Genomic DNA, 22,312 nt, shown 5'->3' with positions numbered 1-22,312 from the left:
CGAACTTTAAAGACACCATCCTTTTGTCTTTTCAGCGACTGCAGGACATATGGAATGAAGAGCCAAAACACTAGAAAGAAATTTCAGCAATGCATGAACAGCCCAGGCACAGACCACCAGCTGGTACATCCAAGGCATTTACTGTCTCATGGATCTGGGAGACACCAGCTGAAAAAGCTCCTTCCCCAGTGCCTCCCCATCCTGAGAGTAAAAGTACTTCATTGCCAAGACTGGGAGCACTGGTTTCAGGATGCTGCCAATACCTCCTACAGTCAGAAGTCTCTTGGATAGCTGCTGGGATATGCCAGCCTCCATGCCACCCCAGAGACTTCAGGCCTCTTTCTGGGTAATGCCAGTATTCTTCTACCCTAACCTTTGCTGTAGACAGTGGGAAATTTTATCAGCACCCATTTCTACGAGTCTCTCGGAATGAAAAAGAACAGTCACGTATGACCAACATTGCACAGCTCTGCAACAGCCTCCCCAGCCACCCAGCACCACCCACTCAGCTTCTTCCCTACCTTTAATGCCTTGTTCGGTTTGGGATTAGTCGTCATAACCTGAGCACAGTCTTCCGGACAAAACTGCTCAGAAATTGCAACTGGAAAAACAAAACAAGGTTTCCAGGTTAATCTCAGAGGGCAGGAAGAAGATACCCAGCACACAGCCCAAACCCCAAATCAACCACCATTAAAAGAAATACGAATACAGTTGTTTGAACTGGGATGGATTCAGGTATCATTTACCCTATTCAGATAAGACAAAGAGAAATTTGTGTTGACAAGTGCTTTGCTTTTTAACACCAAGATCTCATATTTTGCTGTTAACCACGCTAAGATCTAGCACAGAAGATAGGGCAGGGAGCAAAGAAGGACACCCACGTTCATCTGTAAACAAGAGTCACACTAAGCATCACACACCACCTTGCCTTGTGCCACCCCTTCCCAAGGGGAGAATGGAGCATAGCCTCCAAGGCCCTGTCACTGGCTCACCTCCCTCTGGAGGCATCCCAGACGCTCCAAATGGCCTATTAGGGACTGAATTAAGAGTTACCTCTGCTCATAAAAGGCACTGAAAAGCCACAAGACAACAACTCCCTTCATTCTCATTTTGATGATTATTAGCCGGGCTCGAAATTGAGCCAGCAAGCCAGAGAGAAGCTGCCTGGTTTGTAACCTGCTTCCAGCGCTGTCCCCACCCAAAGGAGACGCTACCAGAAAACCCAAACAACAGAAACAAAAGCCCCCAACAACAAAGCCAGGAAGGAGTTCACCTCTCCCAACACACCAAGACTTGCTTCCTAATCTTGCAGCCCCAGACTGCGAGAGCAGACCTTCTTGCTATTTCTAGTGAGGTGGAGTCATGTCCATCGACAGCCAGCCCGTCCCCTGCCGCGACACTGCCCTTCGCTCTCACCTTAGCCAGCGCCTGGCAGAAAATGCACCTGCCCGCACCTCCACCCATCCCCGTCACCCCGTGGTGACGGCAGCGCGACGGTCCCATGGTACCTACCCTGGGAGAGGCACCGGCAGCCGTGCCACCATCACAGCCTCTGCTATGGCTCCCCAGCGGGGAGGGGTGAGGCGCCGGTGCCCCCGACACAGGGCGGCTTCGAGGGCTGCACACCCGCGGCACCGCAGAGCGCTGCCTGTCTGGCGGGAGTCCTCTCTCCCCCCACCTTCTCCAGCCCAGCCCAAACCCTCCCCATTTCCACGTCTGCATCGTGTCACACATCCTAATCATTCATGAAAAATCCAGCCAAAGCATCCCAAGCATGATTCCCTTCTGATAGTTGCCATGGTGACCTTGGGAAAGTAGCCAACCCGGAGACAGTCACCATGGAAACAGAGAAGCCCAAAAGCAATAATGACTTCAGGTCATGTCTGTGCAAAGACATCACGAGGTCGTCGGAGAGTAAACAAACTCATTCATATCTGCAAACAGGGGTGGAGGGATTTGGGGGGGTGCAGAGGTGGGGTGTGGGGACCAGTGGGAGCTGGGTGGGTGAAGGTGCTGGCTCAGCCCGTGCTGCTGTCACTTGAATTTTATCAGTCAAGGCACCTCATCATCACACGACTTACATAAAAATCAAGATGAAGAACAGGAGGAGAAAAAAAATAATCCTGTAATTGCAGAGCTGCAAGATACTATCCTAGATATTAGGGAGTGTATTTAGGCGCCTCCTCTATTTTTAAGCCCGAGACAGCACAGCTCTCCATGTCTGGAGGAGGGACAAGGACAGCCGCACAGCACACAAGCCAAGATGCTCCGTGATGAATGGACCACTTACAGCAACTGGTGTGCGCTGCATTTTCTAGAGCATCACCGAGTCCTTCCCTGCTCTCCTCCAGCACTGAGCCCCACCCCGGGCACACCTCCAGCCACAGCCCCTTGTCTCGCCAGGACAGCAGGAGTGGGCAGGGCATGGGGGGACAAGTCCCAGCCCCGCTCAGCTGCCTCCGACAGACGGGGATGTGCCCAACCTCTGTCTGCTGCTCTCCAGAGCGCGATCTCCTGCGAGCACGGGCACCTCTTCAGACCCCAGCACTGCCCTTTCACCGTCCATCGCTTCCCCTCCGCACCAGGCATTCGCTGCCCACCCCTACCTCCCGGACAGAGGTGCAGACGCAGGCAGGGGCAGCTGGGGGGAAGGAAAAAGCTCCTTGTCCTGGCCAACAGGTCTCGGAGTTGAGGAGCGCAGAGGCGCTGCCAGTGCGTAGAGGAAAGGGCCGGCAGCCCCCTCCCTGCAGAGGCGCAACCGGGCCGCAGGCAGTTGGTGCCATAGTTATGCAGTGAGTCACCAGCTGTTTACAGAGTTTGAGAGCTCACATTCCCACAGCATCAGAAACTCTTCCTTCCCTCGGCGGCATCCCCCCTCCCTCGCCGCCCCCGTCCCTACAAGGGAAGGGGCGCGCTGGGCGCGCTGGCCGCTCGCCGCGCTGCGAACGCCGGAAAAGGAAAGGCAAAAAGGAGGGGGAGGCCAACGACAGCCCCGTCACACCCACCAAGTGCACAAAAAGCCTTTTGATCCTCACCCAGCGCGTCTTCAAAGCGTTTTCTGCGCCAGCCGATGGAAAAACTGAACGCGGCCACTTGGCTGCGCGGAGATGGAAAGAAATGTAAAGTATCATGGAAAACAAGAGCCGAGGGGTGAGGTTGCCTCCAGTGGGGGTCAGCGTGAGGGCTCACCTGCCACCCCGAGCAATGCTCCAGATCTGAGTGATGAAACCCTTCTCGTCACCTGTTGCTCCATGTCACCAAAGCAACAGCTCTTTACCCTGCACATTCCTCAGCGGACAGCACAGGCTCAGCATATTCTGCTGCACACCTGTCTCCCCACACACACCAAAGCACCCTGGATGGGCCAGCATCACTCAGAGATAGGCTGGGATCCACCCTACTGTGCCAGGGGCCATGGGCCAGAGCTGCTGCTGACACAGATTAATGAGGAGGTTCAAGGCACCATCAGGAATTGTGATGCCAGACCCTCTTGAAACAAGGGTGGGAGACTGTGGGCTGGCCTAACCCAAAGGGCAAGAAGATTTCACAGAGTAAGTAGAAACACTCAAACAGGCTCAAGTCTCACACTTAGATACGAGTGCCAGGGAGAGTCTTATCTCTGCATTAGGTGAAGGCACAGGTGTGGTCCGGGCTTCACTTGAAACTGATACAACAACTCTTGCAATTCTCACCAGCAGTCCTCCTGGGCCTTGGGCCTCATCTACCAAATCCTTCCCATCAGGATTATTTAGGACTACAGCTACCAGCAAGAAGACACTAAAAATCAGCATGTCATCTCCCAAACTTACAAAGCAAAACCCTGCAATGAAATCATAAACCACTCTTCAAACAAGCCATACCCAGCAGCGTTCCCTAAACATGCTGCACAGGGATCTTCTGGGACCCCGCCTGCGATTTGATTATTAGAACCCTTTTAGTCTTTACCCTACTCCTGCCCTTCTTTCCTTAATTGCATTTGCTGCATCACATCTAAAATTAGGAGCTCAGCTTTTTGGAACGAGGACCACACTACATCCCTGCTCTGTAAGCAGTACGACACACTTCGAACGCCACATCAATAAAGCAGCAAGTAGTATTACACCAACTGTGAGGGGAAAAAGCTTTTCCAGAGCAGCTCCACGCTCATATTTACAGCAAGTGTTTTGACTGTGGGTTACATAAAGAGCCCTTGTAATTCTGCAATAAAGTTACCCATTGACAGCCTTGCCAACGCCCTCTCCCTCTCTCAGACAGCTCCTATGCATCCTGCAGCATCCTCCCAAAAACCTGGAAGTCTCCAGCTGACTTCCTAAGCCTGGCAGTCTCAGCTGAGAGCATCTAGAGATCCCAGTTCCCTCGCTTTGAAAGGGAAAGGCAGCAGAAAGCCTGACTCAGGCAGAGGTAGGACAGAGCTTTCCACACAAGGCTTGCAATTAATAAAGAAAACATGCCAGAGTGAGATTTCAGACTTTCCACGCTACAGGGCTTTCCAAGCGCATTACACATTAAGGAATTACTATAAAATCACCGCCGACATCCGACAACTGCAGATGAACTTGAATTTTGAAACTCTTTGTACGCTGAAAGACAACCCTGGCCACAACATGAGTGCCTGGCAGACAGTTCTGCTGGTATTTAGCTTCCATCCTCACACACATACAGCAAACTGAAAACATGCAACCCTCACCTTCCACCAGGCCAGCGACGACTTCCCGAGGGCAGAAAAACAGTGCAAGGTTCAAGCGGCAACAGGGATCTGTGCCATCACGTCTCAATTCGGCACCGACAGCTACGCAGGGAATACTCTACTCATTCCCGAACGCAGCCATTTAATTCCTAGGCAGCTGTTTAAATTTCTCGTTTATCCGCAAGTTGTTCCCAGCTCCAGAGCGCCAGCCAAACGGATGTGCCTACCACGGGTAACATCTGAGCTGACAGGTGAAGGCAACTACAGATGCTTAAATCCTCATCGCCGTGCCTCTGCCGCTCGGAGGCACGACACGGATTTCCAGCACATTGCAGCATGGTAGGCAGAGCACCATCCCTCTCCCCATCATTCAAAAAGCCGTTCTCCTGCTCTGACAAGCTTCACACATCCTGTAAGGCAGACTGACACTTGTCACTCATTTGTAATGAGAGCGGGGAGGGATGGGCTGGTGGTGTGAATCAGAGAGTAGAGAAGCATATGCGAGGCAATATATTTGACATGAAGAGAGAGAAGACACAAGGAGGGGGTGAGTCACTGTTTACTGTTCTAGAGGAGCTCCACGCAGCCCTCGCCCAGCTGGCCAGCTTTCCATTTCCCTTATGGATCGGAACCAGCATACAGCAGCAAAGAGGAGATTCAGGAACCTTCAGAGCACATTTGAGAGCTGCCAGGACACAGCTCTCTGAGGCGCTCTCTGGGGAAGCCTGGACACGGATCAGACAGTCTTCAGTGGTTTGGTAAACAACCTAGTCAGAAGCTGCAGAGAGCCTGTGGTTAGGGAGCAGGGATATGGAGTACCAGGCGGGTATGCCTGTGTGTCACCTCTGAAACTTCATGGAGGAGGCTGAAGGGGAAAGGTATGTGACAGCCAGCCCTGGTACTGACAAGCTTACAGCACTTTTTCCATCACGTGCTTGTAAAACGCGGTGACAGAGACATACTGGAATTACACCTCAGCATCACCAGCCCAGAGATGCAGCTTCCCAGCTGGACAAGCTGAGCCACCAAGTAACAAATAACTTGCTCGGACGCACAGCCGGACCCTGGGGCAGAGCTGGGATTGGGATTCCTAACTTTGCTTCTCCTGACCCCAAGTGCCAGCCATCAAGTCAGAGATCTTCACTAACTGCTAATAATGGAACATTGTGGCATCGCTATTTGGCGTCCTGCAATACTGCAAAGCAGTGGAATCCACTATGCAGCCTGTCCCTCCACTCGGGAGCGCAGTGCCAGGGTAATTGCTCTCATTACTGCCTTCCCCCAGCCCTTGTGCTGATGGTCACAGAGCACTGCATCACTTGTGCTTGCTTCATGCTTGGAAGACTCTCTGCCCAAGTTTGAAGATAGCTTCAAACAATAGCTGAGACAGAAGTGGAAACTGCCTGTTCATCTCTACAGGGTGCTGAGCCTGAAACTTCCTGATAATTGAAAGTGCTAGCACCACTCAAGTATTTCACAGCTGGATGTTTACAAAAATGATCAGCAAGCTAGCTTATCCCACAAACCCCGACTGCTGCAGGGGCCAGCGCTCCCAGCTGTCCTTTCTTCGCTTCCCAAACATCTCACACAGCTAGAGATTTTCAATACCAAGTCCTGCAGCACATTCCATGCCATTAATCATCTTCCAATGCTGATGGAAATCAGAGGGTATCAAGCTGATCTGTATTTTTCCCTTTCAGGAGGCACACAGCAGTACTGAACTCCATGCCGCAACAGATTGCTGAGAAGGGCGACGGCGCAGAAATGACATAAAACATGACAAAGCACGCTGTCCTTGACAGGCAAGCAGGGAAGAAGAAGAAAAAAAAAAAAAAAAAAGCCAACAAATTTCTGCCTATGGTTCAGAAACAGTTGTGAAGCAAGGCAAGAACCGGGCATAATACAAACCGGGAAGATTTAACAGGGCTCAAAGCCCTGTCAAGCTCAGAGCCCGTGGAAGCGGGCAGGGTGTCCTGACGGCGAGAGTCACCGTGTGCCCAACCTTGCGGCAGGCGGCCCGGGGCTGTTCGCCGGCAGCCCGGGCTCCGGCAGCCCCGGCGGGCGGGAGCGGAGCTGCCCGCGGGGCCCTGCGCGCTGCCATTGGGCAGCAACAGCGTCCGTCAGCCCGAGGAAGTGACTGCACGAGGAAGGCTCGAGGAAGGGTTCTCCGCAGGCAGCACCGCGGACACACACGGAAGGAGAGGGGGGAAAAAGCGGAGGGACGTACGCTCCTTTCATCAGTGAGAAAATACCAGCAGGTAAACTCATTCGCTGCTAAAACCCCGAGAGCAGGCACGGCGCGACGCGCTGGGCTGGGGCGCTGGGCTGCGTCCGCCACAGGGCTTACAAAAACTGAAAGTGCAAGAAAAAGGCGTGCAGCTTTTCAGGGAAACACTTTGCTCTCACTGGCTCCCTCCACCTTCCGCAGCCCTAGCTCAGCTTTAGGCACGCTGGCAAAGGAGGGGGCGGCCAGGTGAAAGCGAAAATGGAGGCCTTTCCCTTTTCTGTAACAACTTTGCCCAAAGGGGGCTCGTTCCTAATTTGAGACCTCATGGCCTGCTTTCAGCAGAATCTGTAAAATAAATCCTCCACGGAGGAACCCACGAGGGAGGGGAGCGGGCTCTCAGCCCGAGGAAGAGGAGGAGGAGGAAGGAAGCAGACCCTGACACACTGTGAGTTTGGAGATCTCAGTTCCCGTCGCTCGTGGCCTGGATGTTTCCCCACCTTATGCCGCTGCCGTCACGGGGAGGCTGAAGAGGTTCCCCCCACCCACCTCCTCACTTCTGATTAAATCCCCAAAGCGTCCCGCACCCACCAGACAGTCACGCGGCAGTGCCCGCTCCCGGAATGTCACCGTCCCCTCTCCTCCCACCGCCAGTCCCCGGGCGAACGCGGAGCACCCCGTTTCCAGGGCGGCCCCATGCACACGCATCCCTCCCTCCCCACAGGCTCCGGGACCAGCCCGAACACAACCACGCACCTCTCCCTCTTTCGACCCAACCAGCAGCTGTGCTCAGCAGAGATAAGCCCCCCACCCGCCGCGGCCCTGACCCCCAGCCCATCCGGCGGGCAGCGACGCGCCCGCCTGGCGTTTCCCGGTGGCGGCTGCTCCTGCCCGATAACCCGGGGCGGACAGCGGATCACGAAGCCGCCACCACGCCCGGCCACCGCCGCGGCCACGCTGCCCGGCCCCGGCTGCGCCCCGGCTCCCTCCGTACTACAAAAGCTGCTATTTTTAGTCGGCGGAGCGCGCGGCGTCACAACAGGTTTCCTCACATGTATTTTAAGAGCCATTCAAAGGCAGAGGCAGGCAGCGCGCTCATCCTCGGGGGGAAAGAAAAATAACAACAAGAGACAGAGAAAGCATCGCCCCGGCAAACACCCAGGGGACCCCCGGCATTATGTCACGTCCCCGAGGGTGCGGGGGTGCCGCCAGCCCCGTCCCACGGGGGTTGAGCGGTGCCGGCTCCGCACCGGTGCGAGGTGACAGGGAAGATGTGACGGCGGGGCCGCCGCGCCCCCGCCCCGCGGGGGCTTCGGGGGCCGCTCGGCGGGGGCGGGCGGCGCTTCCCGAGCCCCCTCCCGCTCCCCAGCGGCGGGGCCGCCGCCGCCCGCCCCTCGCCCCCCGCCGGGGCCCACGTGCGCGCCCGGCCCGGCCCGGCCCGGTGCGAGGGGCGGCGGCACCACGTGCCCGGCGCGGTGGTGACTCAGCACTTTTACCTCCACCGCCCCGCCCGCCCGCGCCCGACCGGACCCGACCGGACCGAGCCGGACCCGGGCCCGACCCGGGCCGAGCCGCCCCTTCCCCCGCCATCGAGCGGCAACGCGCGGCCACCCCCCCTTCCCGGCTCCGACCCACCCCCCCGCCCCCGCCCCCTCCGCGCCGCGCCCGGGCGGCTCCTCACCTGCGTGCCGGCGGGAGCGCCCCGTGGCGGGGGCGGCGGCGGGGGCGGCGGGGGCGCGGGGGCGGCGGCGGGGGCGCTGCGCGGCTCCCTCCTCCCTCCCTGCCAGCGAGTCCCGCGGACAACAACAAGCGCGGGGCGGCCGCCTCCCCCCCGCCGCGCCGCCGACCAACCAGCGCCCCCGCCGCTTCCGGCATGGCGCGTCACCGCGCGCGTCACCGCCCGGCCCGCCCCGCCCGCCGCGTCACCGCCGGGACCGCCCGCGCGCTTCATTCATGGGGAAGGGCGCGGGACGGGCGGGGCGCCGCTGCCGGCACGTAGTCGCCCCCCCTTCATCCTCGCCCGCATCCTCATCCTCATCCCTCCTTCATCTTCGTCCCCGTCCTCGCGCTGATCCTCGTTTCTCTTTTGTGACCCCTTCATCCTCATCCCCGTCTCCTCTGTACCACGCCCCGTGCCCCCGCCCCGTTGCGAGGCTCACCCCTCTCCGGCAGCTCCCTACCGCCCGGATCGGTCCCGGAGGAAGGGGTGCAGCGTGGCCGGGGGTCTTGCGCGCTCACACACGGGTGCGTTTTATAGAAACATAGAATGGTTGGTTAGGGAGGGACCTTAAAGCTCATCGCGTTTCAAACCCTCTGCGATGGGCAGGGACACCTTCCACCAGACGAGGATGTTCTAAACCCCATCTAGACTGGCCTTGAACGCCTCCAGGGATGTGGCATTCGTAACTTCTCTGTGTAACCTGTGCCAGTGCCTCACCCCCCTCATGGAAAAGGTTTCTTCCTGACATCTAATCTAAGCCTGCTCTTTGTCAGTTTAAAGCCATTACCCCTTGTCCTGTCCCAGGATGCCCCAGTCAAAAGTCTCTCTTTAGGTTTCTTGCAGGCTCCCTTCTGACAGGGAAAGATGACAGTAAGATCTCCCTGAAGCCTTCTCACATCCAGGTTGAGCAATCCCTGTTCTCTCCTCCTTTCCTCATAGGGGAGGTGCTTCATTCCTCTAATCGATTTGGTGGCCTCCTCTAGACTCCAACAGCTCCATGTCCTTCCTGTGCTGAGGACCCCAGAGCTGACACAGCACTGCAGGTAGGGTCTCATCAGAACAGGGCACAGGGATAGAATCACTTCCCTTGACCTGCTGGTCCCTCTGTTTTTGGTGCACCCCAGGTTGGCTTTCTAGGCTGCAAGTGCTTTGTTGCCTCATTTCCAGCCTCTCATCTACCAGCACCCCCAAGTCATGGAAGGGCTGCTCCTGATCCGTTCATCTCCCAGCCTGGATTGATACCAGGCATTACCCTGGTGCAGCACCAGCACTTGGCCTTGTTGCAGGACAAATGATGGTGGGGAAACATGTCCTGGGCATCCCAGTGATCTTGGGAGGACTCACTTTTTCCCTGGGCTCCTTGAGGTGGCCACTGACCAGCCTTGTCATCCTCCACTAGCTGTGGACCAGCCTTTGCCCAGCACTGCCTGTCCTGCAAGCCCCTGAGCATTGCAGCAGGACCAAATCCTGCCCAGGGCTGGATCCTCAACCCAATCTTTGCACTTTCCTCATGCTAAACACAGCACCCTGACCCTAAAGGTGTGAGCAGCATTTCAGACCCTGGGGGCATCCAACAATGATGATAATGTATCAAAAAATGTAACAACAGAGGCAGTTGACTAAACCAAACTGCCTCCACCTCAACTGGGTTCGTTTTGATTTCTTTGTGTCCATAATAAAGTTAGCCCCGCACAATTTGTGCTTTCTAGCCTTGGGGCCAAATATTGGAGCAGCTCTAAGGTCCATAACTGAGGCTGTGAGTAAGATCCCATCTTTCCCTGCTCCATTTGAACAACACGAGCTGCAAAACACAGGGAGCCTCATATCTGGCACAGCCCCATGGATCTGGGCAGCCAGAGCAAGGTTTAGATGAATACTCCTCCCTGATGTTAAGAAATCCCTATTTATCATTGGAACAGAGCTATTGAGGTTGGCTAAACCTCCCAGGTGGTGGCATGAAGCTGCTGCCCAGCGTAGCTGCAACAGCTTTGGCCTCCAGCTCTCCCAGATTTGCTGACACTGGTTGAAATCCTGCACTGGAAGCTGGGACAGGGTGAGCTAAGGGTTAGAGGGCAGATTTCAGCCATCACTGTGGTGGCCACTGATGCCTCTAAGGTTTGTCTCCAGATCTCCTTTCCATCTGGAAAGGTTCTAGTGGCTTAGAGAGCCAGGACAAGCAAGGAGACGGATGCTGTTTGTGGGAGCCTTTGGGGCCACTGATGTCCCCAGCACAGCCACGTGTGCCTGTGCTCTCTCTGAGTTGTGATAACCAAGAGTGGCCAGAGCCATCCTAAATCAGCCAGGGTTTATCCCTGAGACATCCACGAGATGGTGGTCCTCAAGGGCCGGAGGGATGGGCTGGCTCCATCCTGGATGGGGCTCTCACCCTCTGTGGTGACAGCCCCACACATGGGGCTCACCAGAATTGAAGTATTTCCCCGTTTTTGCAAATGGGGTTTGATAGATCTCGTGTGGCAGGAGGGGAGCGGCTGTGTCACCTGAAATTCTGTTTCTGGGTGAATTACCCTGCTCACAACAGATTGCTTTTCATTTTTATTCCCTGGGGAAAGTACCTCTGCTCCAAAGGTCTGTTTTCATTCGCTGCTGAACTTTAGACTGCAGTGGCCTTTAATAGTAAACAAGGAGCAGCTCTCCAGTCCCTTGAAAAGCAGGGAAGCCTGTGCAGTACACACTTGTTAAGCTGATGAAGAATGCACGGGAGACAGGACCTCTAGTGAAAACTTGGATGGAAAAAGGGCGGTGTGGGGTTTTGTGAGTCTGGCCCACGTGCTGTGTGCTCAAAACACACCCAGCATCACGAGTCCCTGAAGCCACTGAGCAGGGACAAAGTCCTCTCACCCTACAAGCGGGCACAGAGGCGTTCGTTCTCTGGGTTTGGACATCCTGCGTGCATCGGCAGGGGAAAAAAAACCTTAAAAAACGCTGATCTCCCATACTCTCCTCTCTTGAACTGCACCGAGCCTAGACAAAAATATTAAAAATAAAATCAAAAAAAGCACACAACGCGGGGGAGCGAGCGGAGGAGGGGCGTGTGGGGATGCGCTGCTACTAGAGAGGCGCGGTAGGAGCCGGCCGAGCAGCTCATCGGGTGTTTACGGCGGAGCCGGCGGAGCTGCAGCGCCGGGAGCTCTGCCCGCTGCCCGCTGCCCGCTGCCCGCTGCCCGCAGCCACAATGTCAAGAGGAGACACGTGTATGTAAGCGCCGGCACGGCCGGAGCGGGGCCCGCAGGCGGGCAGGGGCTCCCGGGTCGCGCCGCTCCCCCGGGGACGCCCCGGCTGTGTGTCCCCTCCGCCGCTCCCCGCTGCCGGCCCCGGCTGCGTGTGCCGGTGGCGTGCGGAGGTGCCGGGGCTCCGGCAGCCCGGAGCCGCCCGCGCCCGGGGAAGCGGCGGGCGCTTGCACAAGGCGGAGGCGCTGCCGCTCGGGGAGCTTCGCGGCCAGGCCCCGGCGGGTGCAGCCGTCGTGGCGGCCCGAGCTGGGGGAGCGCTGCCGGGAAATGAACCTGCTTTGAGGGGGATGGAGCCGTTTTCTGAGCCTTTGCACGGAGCAGGGTGGGGGGAGCAGGGTCTGGGTGAGAGTGAAGAGACGGAGACAAGAAAGTTGTGTCTCTTTTTTAAGATGCTGAGATTGGTCCCTGTAAACTTAACAGGAGCATGGGGGTCTCCTTCGCTTAGAGTACGGGAGGTGTGTGTCTGAGAGGTTGTCAGAATCAGCTTTTATCAGTGTAAAGCAAAGACTAATGGCATATTCCCAGCCATCCCTTGCCCAGCCCTCCTCGGGTCTAAAACCTCTGAGTCAGGGCTTTGGACGCTGATGACTGAGGATGCTCGAAGAGGATGCTCAGAGCAGAAGAATGCTCAGAGCAGAGAATGCTCCACATCTCAAAGCTGCAGCTCTCAGCATCACAGCTCTGTTCCCACAGGAAGAGCAAGCTCGGTTTTGCTTGCACCTTCCAGAAACACTGCAGCCTGTTAATTCAGACCTGGGAAAAACTCTTTGAGAGCCCACTCTGCCACCTCCCAAAAGCAAATGGTGCTTTGTCCCTTGGGATCGGTGGACAGTCAGGTGTCAGTGTCTCCCTGCACTTGGCAGAGTCAGGACCACCTGCCTGACCTTGGCAAAGATTTCCTTTGCCGAGTTTGCCAGGTGCATCTTGGCTGAAGGTGTGGATGTGATGCTGCAGGGTGCTGAGGCAGGCAGGCTCTGTCCAAGCCACAGGCATCAGGAGAGGGGAAAGCTGTCCTTGAGGCCTGGTCAAGCTCTCCCCCTCTCTGCCACCATCTCCCTTTCCATCCAGCACCAGGACAATGAAGTCATACCAGAAGCTGACAACAACACAGCCAGCAGCATGCCGGGTGGAAGAAGAAGGGGCTGCTGCGGTGCCCTCCGGCCATGGGAAGCTGGCCCCATGGTGGGTGGGCAGTGGGCTGCTGGTGGCTGCTGTCCTGCTGAGCACCATCACTGTCTGGGTGCTGCGGCAAGTATCGGGGGGCTGGCTCGGACCCACACCACCCCCCAAATGTCTCCTGGTACCTGAGAGCCATCGCTTTGACTGCTACCCAGAGCGGCACGTGGTGGTGACCCAGGAGCTCTGTGAAAGCCGAGGGTGCTGCTTCATCCAGAGTCCCCCACCGGCACAAGGCAAGCAGGGAGTGCCCTGGTGCTTCTATCCCCCTGACTTCCCCAGCTACACCCTGGAGAGCCTCAACGAGACAGCGCTGGGCATGGTGGGGTTGCTGGTGCGAAGGGAGAAGGCCTATTACCCTCAGGACATCGAGAAGCTGAGGCTGGATGTGGAGTTTGAGGCAGACACACGGCTGCACATCAAGGTGAGCCTCCTGCTGGCTGCCCTCAAGAGCCTCTGACTGTGCTCCTGACCCTTGCACCTGCCATCCCCTAAGTGACCATCCCTTGCTTGGACCAAGTCTGGAATCTGCTGTTCTCCAGTCATGGCTGTGTGGGGCCAGTGAGCATCTCCAGCCCTTTGCCCTCTTGCTTTGCTGTCTTTAAAGCACTGTTTCTCCCTTCTGCAGATAACAGATGCAGCCAACCCACGCTATGAGGTTCCCTTTGATGTTCCCCGGGTGATGAAGAGGGCAGAAAACCCCATCTACAGTCTGAACTTCTCCTGGGACCCCTTTGGGGTGCTGCTGCAGCGCAAAGCAACAGGGACAGTGCTGTAAGAACCCATCCTATGCTCACACTGTGGCAGGCGGAGAGAAGCTTATCCCACCCTAGGCAGACTCCAGCATGCTTCCCAGAGGGTTTTCATCAGGAAAAACACATGCTGTGAGATCTCCAGCCAATTATTATTCTTTGTCTTGCATCTTTTGAGCATTGCTCACATAGGGATGTGGCAGCAGGTGGCTTCCTGGCCCCAGGGACTGGCCACATGCTTGCTCTGGCCATGGCAGAGCTGTGTGGGATCAGATTCACTCCAAAAATTTCCCAGTGCTCTGATTCCTCCCAGGGCCATACAGAATCCAAACATTGTGTTGATCCCAGCACATCACCAATAAATGATCTGGTGGCTCGGGAAAAATGCCAAGGAACAGTTGTGGCTTTGCCCTCTACCTGCTTTTGGGTTTCCTTGGCTGTCTAAGCTATAGGGACACCCACAGCCTCAGGCTTTTTGTGGAAAAGGACTGGAGATGACTTTGTGTACACCTTCTGTCACCTCCACAGCTTTGCCCACACTAAGTTGGTGGTGAGCACCAACAGCTGGACAATGTCTGGTCAGGGTGTTTTGGGATCCCATTCTTTCCTCCTCCTTCCCATTTGCTGGTGGCTGTGGCCTAACCGGTACTTAGGAGCTGCTTATCAATGACAGCAGGCTGAGAAACCCCATGGCCATATCACCTCAGTGGTTAATAATAACCTGGGTGGAAACTTCTGGTGTCAAAAGAAAGGCTGTGTTCTGCTGGGTCAGGCTGGCTTCTGATTGTGTCCAGCCAGACCTGAATTTGCTCCTGGGCCAAGGTGTTTGGGCTGGATGCAGGGTGGGATGTGCTGCTAGAGTGCCTCTGGAGATGCTTTGAGAGGGAAGAGATCAGTTACTGATGGGCAAATGCATCCTAATGAGTCACAGAACCCTCTCTTGACCCTCTCTCTTTCTTGGTGTCACCCTGGCAGGCTAAACACCACTGTGGCCCCCTTGATCTTTGCTGACCAGTTTCTCCAGATATCCACATCACTCCCATCCAAGTTCCTCTATGGGCTGGGGGAGCACCGTGGCAGCCTCGTGCACAGCCTGGAGTGGAACACCCTCACACTGTGGGCCCGTGACGTCTCTCCCACGGTACATCTGACCTCTCCCTGTAGGGGTGCAGGGGGTGAGGGCAGCAGTGCCACTCTCCTGTGCTTTGGAAAAACCCTGGGAAAGCATGGCAGGGGTGGGCAGCAGCACTGGGAGAGGCTGAGGATGGTTGAGGCTGATATGTGCAGGTATGTGCCGGGGAGGATTTCAGAGCAATTGCAAAATGCTCTTGGCACTCCAAGGGCACTGGGTGTTTCCACTCCACCCTGCTCCTCGTGCAATGTGTTGTGGTGAGGCAGGAGGTTTCCCCTTCATCCAGCCCAGCTCAGTAGCAGCCCCTGAGCTGGAGGAAGAAGCAGCCTACCCTGGCCTTAAGCTCCAAACCTATCCTCATTCCTTGCCTTACTCTCCAGAGGAGTGACAGATGCCTGGTTAGGTGGTGGCAGCATATGCAACTCAGGGTTTATTCACCTGCACTGACATGGGGCTCTTGTGCTTTGCTCTCTTTGCTGTCTTACCGAGCACCTCTCCTTGCAGGAATCTTTCAACCTGTATGGCGCCCACCCCTTCTACCTGCTGATGGAGGAGGGCGGAAATGCTCACGGTGTTTTCCTTCTCAACAGCAATGCCATGGGTAGGTGTCCAGGGAACCCCAGGCTGGCTTGTCCATGGTGGAAGACCTGGCAGATTGGGACAGATGGGAGCTGCCAGAGTGGCCAGTTTGGGAACTTGGAGTGAGAGGAAGCCATAAAAGGCAAAGATGTGGTTTGATGGCTCCGTTATTGGGCGCAGCCATCTGTTTCCTGGCTACGCCGAGGCTCTTTAGCAACTGCCGAGCAGTTTAACCACACGTCCAGCTGACGAGTTGCCATCAGGAAAGCAAGTCCCTTGCATGCAGGTCCGTGCCCATTCCCCCTCCACCAAAGTGTCCTTGCCCCCAGGCCCGGCAGCGGGGCACGGCTGGGGCACAGCCGGGGATGCCATCTGTCACCCGCGCTCTCCCCAGCCGTGCTGCGCCAGCTGTGGCCATGGGATCTGCCCGTGTGTGCCAGCTGATAACAGCAGCTCCCACGGGCTCCTGCCGTGTCAGGGGCGGCACCAGGACCACCCGTTCCTCCCAGCAGCTGCCTCTTGCAGCCAGCTGGGATGATGCTGCTCACACCGAGGCTCTGGAAGCTCCAGCTGTGCTCAGCTCTGTTGCCGTGATGATGCTGAGGAGGAGCTCCTCTGAGATGCAGCCACCTCAGCTGAGGTGTAAAGGCTCTTCCATGTGAAGAGCCCTTCCCAGGAAAGGCCTGGCTCCCACGTGCTTGCTTGTACAAGTAGCTCTCAATTCACTTAGGAGGGGATTTCAGGGAAGGACGTGAAGGAAAGCACTGCACTTAAGTGCTTAGTCTTGGTTCAGCAGTGGAAGCTGGCACAGATTTGAGCTTAAAGAGCAGATTTTTCAAGATAGCATAAACCCATGATCTCTCTGGGCTGTGATGATTTAAGCTTCCAGACACCCATTTAGCATCTGTTGAATGCAAGGCAGGGATTTCTCTATTCCCCTGAGTGTTGCCTGTGGAGCTGCCTGGGCCCCATCATAGGGACTAAGGTCTGGAGGTTGCTTCCCAATTGTCACTACCTTTTTCTCTCCTCTTTCCCCTTCTACCATACCACTCAAAGAGGTGGCTCTGCAGCCTGCTCCAGGCCTGACCTGGAGGACCATTGGAGGGGTGCTGGATTTTTACATCTTCCTGGGGCCTGATCCCAGCATGGTCATCCAGCAGTACCAGCAGGTGATAGGTAAGTGTCCACACCCCAACACAGCTATCTGCAGGCACCTTCTTCAGGCCCACCTCCCTGTCTCACCCCAGCTTCACCACCACCCCCAACCCTCTCAGCTGGGGAGGGATCAGCATGCCCCAGCCATCCCATCCCCAGCACTTCCAGCACACTGTGGGCAGTGATCACCTTTTATCCTCCTTCTCCCCTTACCTTCCCATCCTTTTGAGATGCTGCTGTCATCTTGGGAAACCCCATCCATGCTCCCACTGTCCCACTGCAGGTTTCCCAGCCATGCCGCCCATCTGGGCTCTTGGCTTCCACCTCTGCCGCTGGGGCTACGGATCCAGCAATGAGACATGGCAGACCGTGAGAGCCATGAGGAACTACCAGATCCCCCAGGTAATCCCCTGGGCCTGTGGGGCAGGGGGTCCAGTCTCCATCACCCATTCCTGAGCCTCTTTTCCGCAGGATGCGCAGTGGAATGACATTGATTACATGGATGGGTACCGGGACTTCACCTTGGATTCCCAGAAGTTTGCTTCCCTCCCCTCCCTGGTGGAAGACTTACACAAACACGGGCAGCACTACGTTATGATCTTGGTATTGCCCCTCTTCTCCCACTGTGCTGTATTTGCTGCAGGGATGTCAGACAAGGGTATAATAGATGCTCCTGGTCCCAGCTGGTCATCCTTGGCCCTGGGGGTTTTTTTAGGAGGCCAGTTCCCAGTGCTGGTCAGGCAGCTGTAAACTGTGGTTGGAAATCCCCTAAAGCAGGGACCTCAGAAACACAGCCAGGTTCTTGTGCTGTGCTCCTGTTTTTCTGTGGATACAAGCATGGCCCTGACCCCTGTGAGAGAAGGAATGGAGGAACTGTGGGTCAGGCAGTTTTACTTGTGGGTGCTCAGCTCAGGTGCCCTCACATCCCCACAAGTGATGGGAACTTGTGACCTGGCTGTGATGTCCCTTCTTCCCTGGGTTCTGCTTGCTGGAGGCAGCAGGGATCAGCAGATCCTTGCAGGGGAAAGTTGGATTTCCTCCTCATTGAACTCTGTAGTAGCCCAAGCCTGTCCATGACCTGACATTTCTTGCATAAGAGCAAGATTTCTTGTATTTGTCCCCCCCCTCCCCAAAATGCTGTAACGGGTCCTGGGGACTTGCAGAAGTGGCATTTTAGAAAACATGCCTGGAAGTGTTGAGGCAAGTTTCTCTTCCCCTTGGGGGGAAACAGCCACTCTGTGTGGGCTCTGGCTGACCCTGTCTGGATTCTCTTCTGTGAATCACACCGGTCTGGCTGGGGAAGGAGCTGTGGTCTGTCTGGAATGGCACTAACCCCCTGCTCCATCCCCAGGATCCTGGCATCAGCAGCACCAGCCCTCATGGCTCCTACTGGCCTTATGATGAAGGTTTGAAACGGGGCTTGTTCCTCAACACCACACAAGGGCAGCCACTCATCGGACAGGTGAGGAGCTCCAGGGGAAATCCCAGCCCAGTGGGTTGTGCAATACCAGGGCTGGAATTTCATCACAATAGAGGGAAAGCCAAGTGGCCAAGGAACTTCTCTGGGATAATTGCCAGAGCCTGGCTCAGCCCTTGTCCTCCTCATCTGTCACCTCCTGGTGTCTTCACCAGAGCTGGGAGTTCAGCAGAGGAGCCTGTGGAAGTCATATGAGCTTTACAGAGTCAGCAGTGCTGCCTCAGGCTGATCATCTGATTTCCCTCCCTTCCTGTTTCTGGGGTGAGGGGAGGTTGTCTGTGATGGACAGTGTGCCTCCAGACCTGCTCTGCAGCTGTTCCCTCTCACTGTGACCCCTCTGGCTGTTTTCTCCCACCTGCTCTCTCTCGCCGTCTCCAAGGAGAGAGCTTTTAATGTAGCCTGAAAATATGGGGAAAAACAAATCGGCTAAAACTCTTGGAATGAGGCAAAGCACAGAGAAGTTATGGCTTTTCCCTGACATACTCCTGGTGAGGTGGTATCAGGCCTTGTGCAAGTGGGGGCAGAGCAGCTGCTCCATCAGCTGCCACTGCCCACGGACTGTGGGGACTCCTCAGCACCCAGTACTCCCGGTACCATGGAGGTGGGAGTGATGCTGTGTGTGTGTAGCACCCAGGACTTGAAGCATTGTCTGGGTTTATCTTTATCTCATTGCCTGTTTCACCCCGTGTTGAAATCCCTGCTGTTCTGTGGTACTCTGTTCCCCATGGTGGCTCCCCACAAATCACCTGCTTGCTGAACCCATGGATTTGTGGTGTCCCCACAGGTCTGGCCTGGTTTCACTGCCTTCGCAGACTTCTCCAACCCAGACACACACCAGTGGTGGCTGGAGAACCTGCAGCACTTCTATGCCCACGTGCCCTTTGACGGCCTCTGGATCGTAAGTCCTTCCTTGTCCAAGGCTTGATCCCTGCCAGCAGCTCAGCTCATGCCCAGTGTGTGTCCTGGCAGGACTCTCCCTCAAATGCAGCTTTTCCAGGTCTACCACTAATCAAAATAAACCACACAGCTGAAATTGCTGCACTATTTTCTTGGCTTAGGACATGAATGAGCCATCCAACTTCATGGATGGGTCTGAAGATGGCTGCCCCCCAGGAGAGTTCGACAGCCCACCCTACACTCCAGGTAAGCAGGGAGATGAGATACATCTCAGGTAGATTGTGCAATTTCAGATTGCTGCCAACTGAGTGGGGTTAGAGGAAAACCATTTCTAAGAGACATTGTGTCTCTTTTACCTGAATTCCTCCATCCCTACCTTCATGTGCCAGTATCCATATCTAAGCGAAGCACACTTGTTAGGGCCATGTCAGGGTGCAGGATGGGGCCATCTGCGTGAGCTTTTTGTGCTGGGTTGGCAGTGCCAGCTGGCTGTGGGAGGGCTGACCCAGAGCCAGTGAGTGTGAGGAGTCCTTATCCCCTGCACCTCACCACCACCGGCTCCAACTGGGCTCTCCCTCCTGGCAGCTGTGCTGGGCGATTCCCTCTCTGCAAAGACGGTGTGTGCCTCGGCAAAGCAGAAAGTCTCGGTGCACTACAACCTCCACAACCTCTATGGGCTGATGGAAGCCAAAGCCACAGCAAGGTACCTGAGCATCCTGCCTCCTGACAGCCTGGGGATGGTTGGGACAAAATCCTTCTCAGAGCTGAGTAGGAAACGGATGGGGATTTGAGTGTAATCTGAAGGGGAGAACCTCTGACTGCTCATAGCCTCTGGGATGGGAATAACCTGGGAGAAGACTGGAATCGACGCTGCTCTGGGAGGAATGGGTGAATGAGACTGGTCCTGCTAGAAGCTTTTGCCATACTGCTCAAACTGACTCTCCACCCCTCTGCCAGGGGTGGAATTTTCCCTCAACTGTTGTGGGATAAGGAAAACACCTGGTGGGCTGCCCTTACCTTCTTCCCCCCGCTCTCCTGTTGTTTTCCAGCGCCTTGATCAAGATCCGGGGGAAGCGTCCCTTTGTCATCTCCCGCTCCACCTTCCCCAGCCAGGCCCGGTACTCGGGGCACTGGCTGGGTGACAACAGGAGCCAGTGGAAGGACATGTATTACTCAATTCCAGGTGGGTGGCACAGAGCCCCTGCCAGCACTCCTAGAGCTTTCTGCTTGTTTGGAGATGTCTCTGAAGCTGTGCCCTATTGACTGTCCCTGCTCTCAGGGCTGCTGAGCTTCAGCCTCTTCGGCATCCCACTGGTCGGGGCAGACATCTGCGGCTTCTCTGGCAGCACCTCGGAGGAGCTGTGCACCCGCTGGATGCAGCTCGGTGCCTTCTACCCCTTTGCTCGCAACCACAACACCCAGAACGAGAAGGTCAAGGGCAGTGTGCCCAGTGGGAGGCATCCTAAGGGTGGGATGCAGGATTTGGGATGTGGAATGGGGGATACAGGAGGTGGGGTTGGGGGTGGGACAGCTGCTGACTGCCCACGTCTCCCCCAGGCCCAGGACCCCACAGCGTTCAGCCCTGCAGCCAGGACAGCCATGAAGGACGTGCTGCTGACCCGCTACTCCCTCCTGCCCTTCCTCTACACCCTGTTCCACCGTGCCCACCTGCAAGGGGACACTGTCGCCCGGCCCTTGTTCTTTGAGTAAGGGCACACCCAGCAGGAGCTGGGGACATGCTCGGGCTGAATGACGGAGATGCGCCCGATCGAGCGGCATCTCCATCCCACTGCAGGTTCCCTTGGGATGTGGCCACGTGGGAGCTGGACAGGCAGTTCCTGTGGGGCCGGAGCCTGCTGGTAACACCAGTGCTGGAGCCTGGGGTGGACTCAGTCACAGGTTACGTCCCCCAAGGCACGTGGTATGACTTCTACACGGTGAGGAGCATCACAGCATTTGGCCAAGGGCTGGGTGATCCCTGCTTGACCCTCTTGGGGCTGTGGGTGGGAAGCCCTGGCTGAGGCCAGTGAGCCCTAAGGGAGGGAGGGTTGGGGATGGCTGCTCCACAGACCCGTGCCTGAGCCCTGCTGCCTCACACCCATGTTTCTCACCACCTGCCCAGGGCTCCTCGGTGAACAGCAGTGGGGAGATGTTGAAGATGTCGGCCCCTCTGGAGCACCTCAACCTGCACATCCGGGAAGGTTCCATCCTGCCCACCCAGGTGAGTGCCCACCCATCACCTCCCTGGGTGCTGTCCACAGTGTGTGTGTGTCCCCCAGTGCCTCAGCTCCTGGACCCCAATCCCCAGTGGTCATGGTCCTACAGAACCCATGTCTTTGAACCCCAGAAACCAGGAACCACCACAGAGGTGACCCGAGGGAACCCCCTGCGTCTCATCGTGGCCTTGTCCTCACATGCCACTGCCTGGGGTGACCTTTTCTGGGACGATGGCGAGAGCCTGGACACCTTCGAGAAGGGCAACTACTCCTACGTGGTGTTCAATGTCACACAGGTGGGATGTGGTGGGGAGGGCAGGAGTGGGGGGTCCCATGGTATCTGGTCACCTTGAGCTCATGCTGTCCTCTCCTACAGAACATCTTCACCTCCACCGTCCTCCATGCTAGCACCGAGGCCACCAAGGTCACCATTGACACGCTGAGCGTCTTTGGAGTGCAGAAGCCGCCCAGCAAGGTCCTCCTGAATGGCCAGGAGAAGACCTTTTCTTACCTGGACAACCAGGTATGGTCCCATTTCAGAGTGCCCTTTGCTGGGTGGGGGTCCTCATCCTGAGGGTCTCCACCCTTCCTCCTCCAGGGTCACAATGTGACCAAAGAGGGGGTGACGACTTGGTGTGGCTCTCCTGCTGAGCAAGGGTTTAGGGGAAAGCATTCTCCACTTCCCTCCTATCAAGGCTGTATCCCAAAATGTCTCCTCTTCCCTTACAGGTTCTCACAGTGAGTGACCTTGGCATGAGCCTCAGACAAGGCTTCTCCCTGCAGTGGCTGTGAGCAGGGGCCATGGGGTCACCCTCACCCTGCCAGGACACCCTCCTGGGAGATGCCCCAGCCCCTGAAGCCGGGATGCTGCCAAGGAGAGGACATCGGGGACTGTCACCTGCTGCTGCTCATCCCCCTCCAGCACAGCTGGGGACAGGAGACGTGGGATGGGGGCTTGGCTGCTGAGTGCCCCCTGCACGGACCTGGGTGGGTGGTGTGGGTGGGGTGTGGGTACTCGCGGTTCCTGCTGCAATAAAGGCATGTGGAGA

At 56.5% G+C, this 22,312-nt stretch overlaps 2 protein-coding genes across 13 annotated transcripts in view; one reads left to right on the top strand and one right to left on the bottom strand.

Moving 5' to 3' along the window:
• The window catches only part of MAFK (MAF bZIP transcription factor K), an 18,248-nt gene extending 9,509 nt beyond the window's left edge, over positions 1–8,739 (bottom strand). Inside the window, exons 1-2 of one of the 7 annotated variants that reach the window (XM_058849920.1) lie at positions 8,593–8,739; positions 522–601 (exon numbers count right to left, since the gene is read on the bottom strand). In XM_058849920.1, the coding sequence (XP_058705903.1) occupies positions 522–557 (36 nt within the window). In that variant the 5' untranslated portion in view covers positions 558–601; positions 8,593–8,739. Of the gene's footprint in view, positions 1–521; positions 602–1,512; positions 1,538–4,687; positions 5,060–7,502; positions 7,627–7,667; positions 7,690–7,963; positions 8,110–8,592 lie in introns of those variants that run through there. The other 6 variants (XM_058849923.1, XM_058849919.1, XM_058849921.1 and 3 more) reach the window with 6 other exon arrangements.
• On the top strand, positions 6,566–22,312 carry LOC131584599 (lysosomal alpha-glucosidase-like). 6 transcript variants are annotated; one of them, XM_058849909.1, is made up of 21 exons: positions 6,566–6,945; positions 9,571–9,674; positions 12,948–13,479; positions 13,684–13,829; positions 14,783–14,948; positions 15,444–15,540; positions 16,575–16,694; positions 16,957–17,075; positions 17,145–17,276; positions 18,025–18,135; positions 18,935–19,048; positions 19,209–19,293; positions 19,633–19,750; positions 20,097–20,230; positions 20,327–20,478; positions 20,605–20,753; positions 20,843–20,984; positions 21,170–21,268; positions 21,395–21,559; positions 21,640–21,786; positions 21,993–22,312. In XM_058849909.1, the coding sequence occupies exons 3-21, from the start codon at positions 12,958–12,960 to the stop codon at positions 22,053–22,055; spliced, it is 2,781 nt and encodes a 926-aa protein (XP_058705892.1). In that variant the 5' UTR covers positions 6,566–6,945; positions 9,571–9,674; positions 12,948–12,957; the 3' UTR covers positions 22,056–22,312. The 6 variants fall into 6 exon arrangements, with proteins under 6 accessions (XP_058705892.1, XP_058705893.1, XP_058705891.1 ...); XM_058849910.1 differs by lacking the exon at positions 9,571–9,674 and adding an exon at positions 7,257–7,359; XM_058849905.1 differs by lacking the exon at positions 6,566–6,945 and adding an exon at positions 8,850–9,155.

The sequence above is a fragment of the Poecile atricapillus genome, chromosome 14 (assembly GCF_030490865.1).
Source record: "Poecile atricapillus isolate bPoeAtr1 chromosome 14, bPoeAtr1.hap1, whole genome shotgun sequence".
Classification (NCBI taxonomy): Eukaryota; Metazoa; Chordata; class Aves; order Passeriformes; family Paridae; genus Poecile; species Poecile atricapillus.
This window is presented reverse-complemented; position numbering and strand designations above follow the sequence as displayed.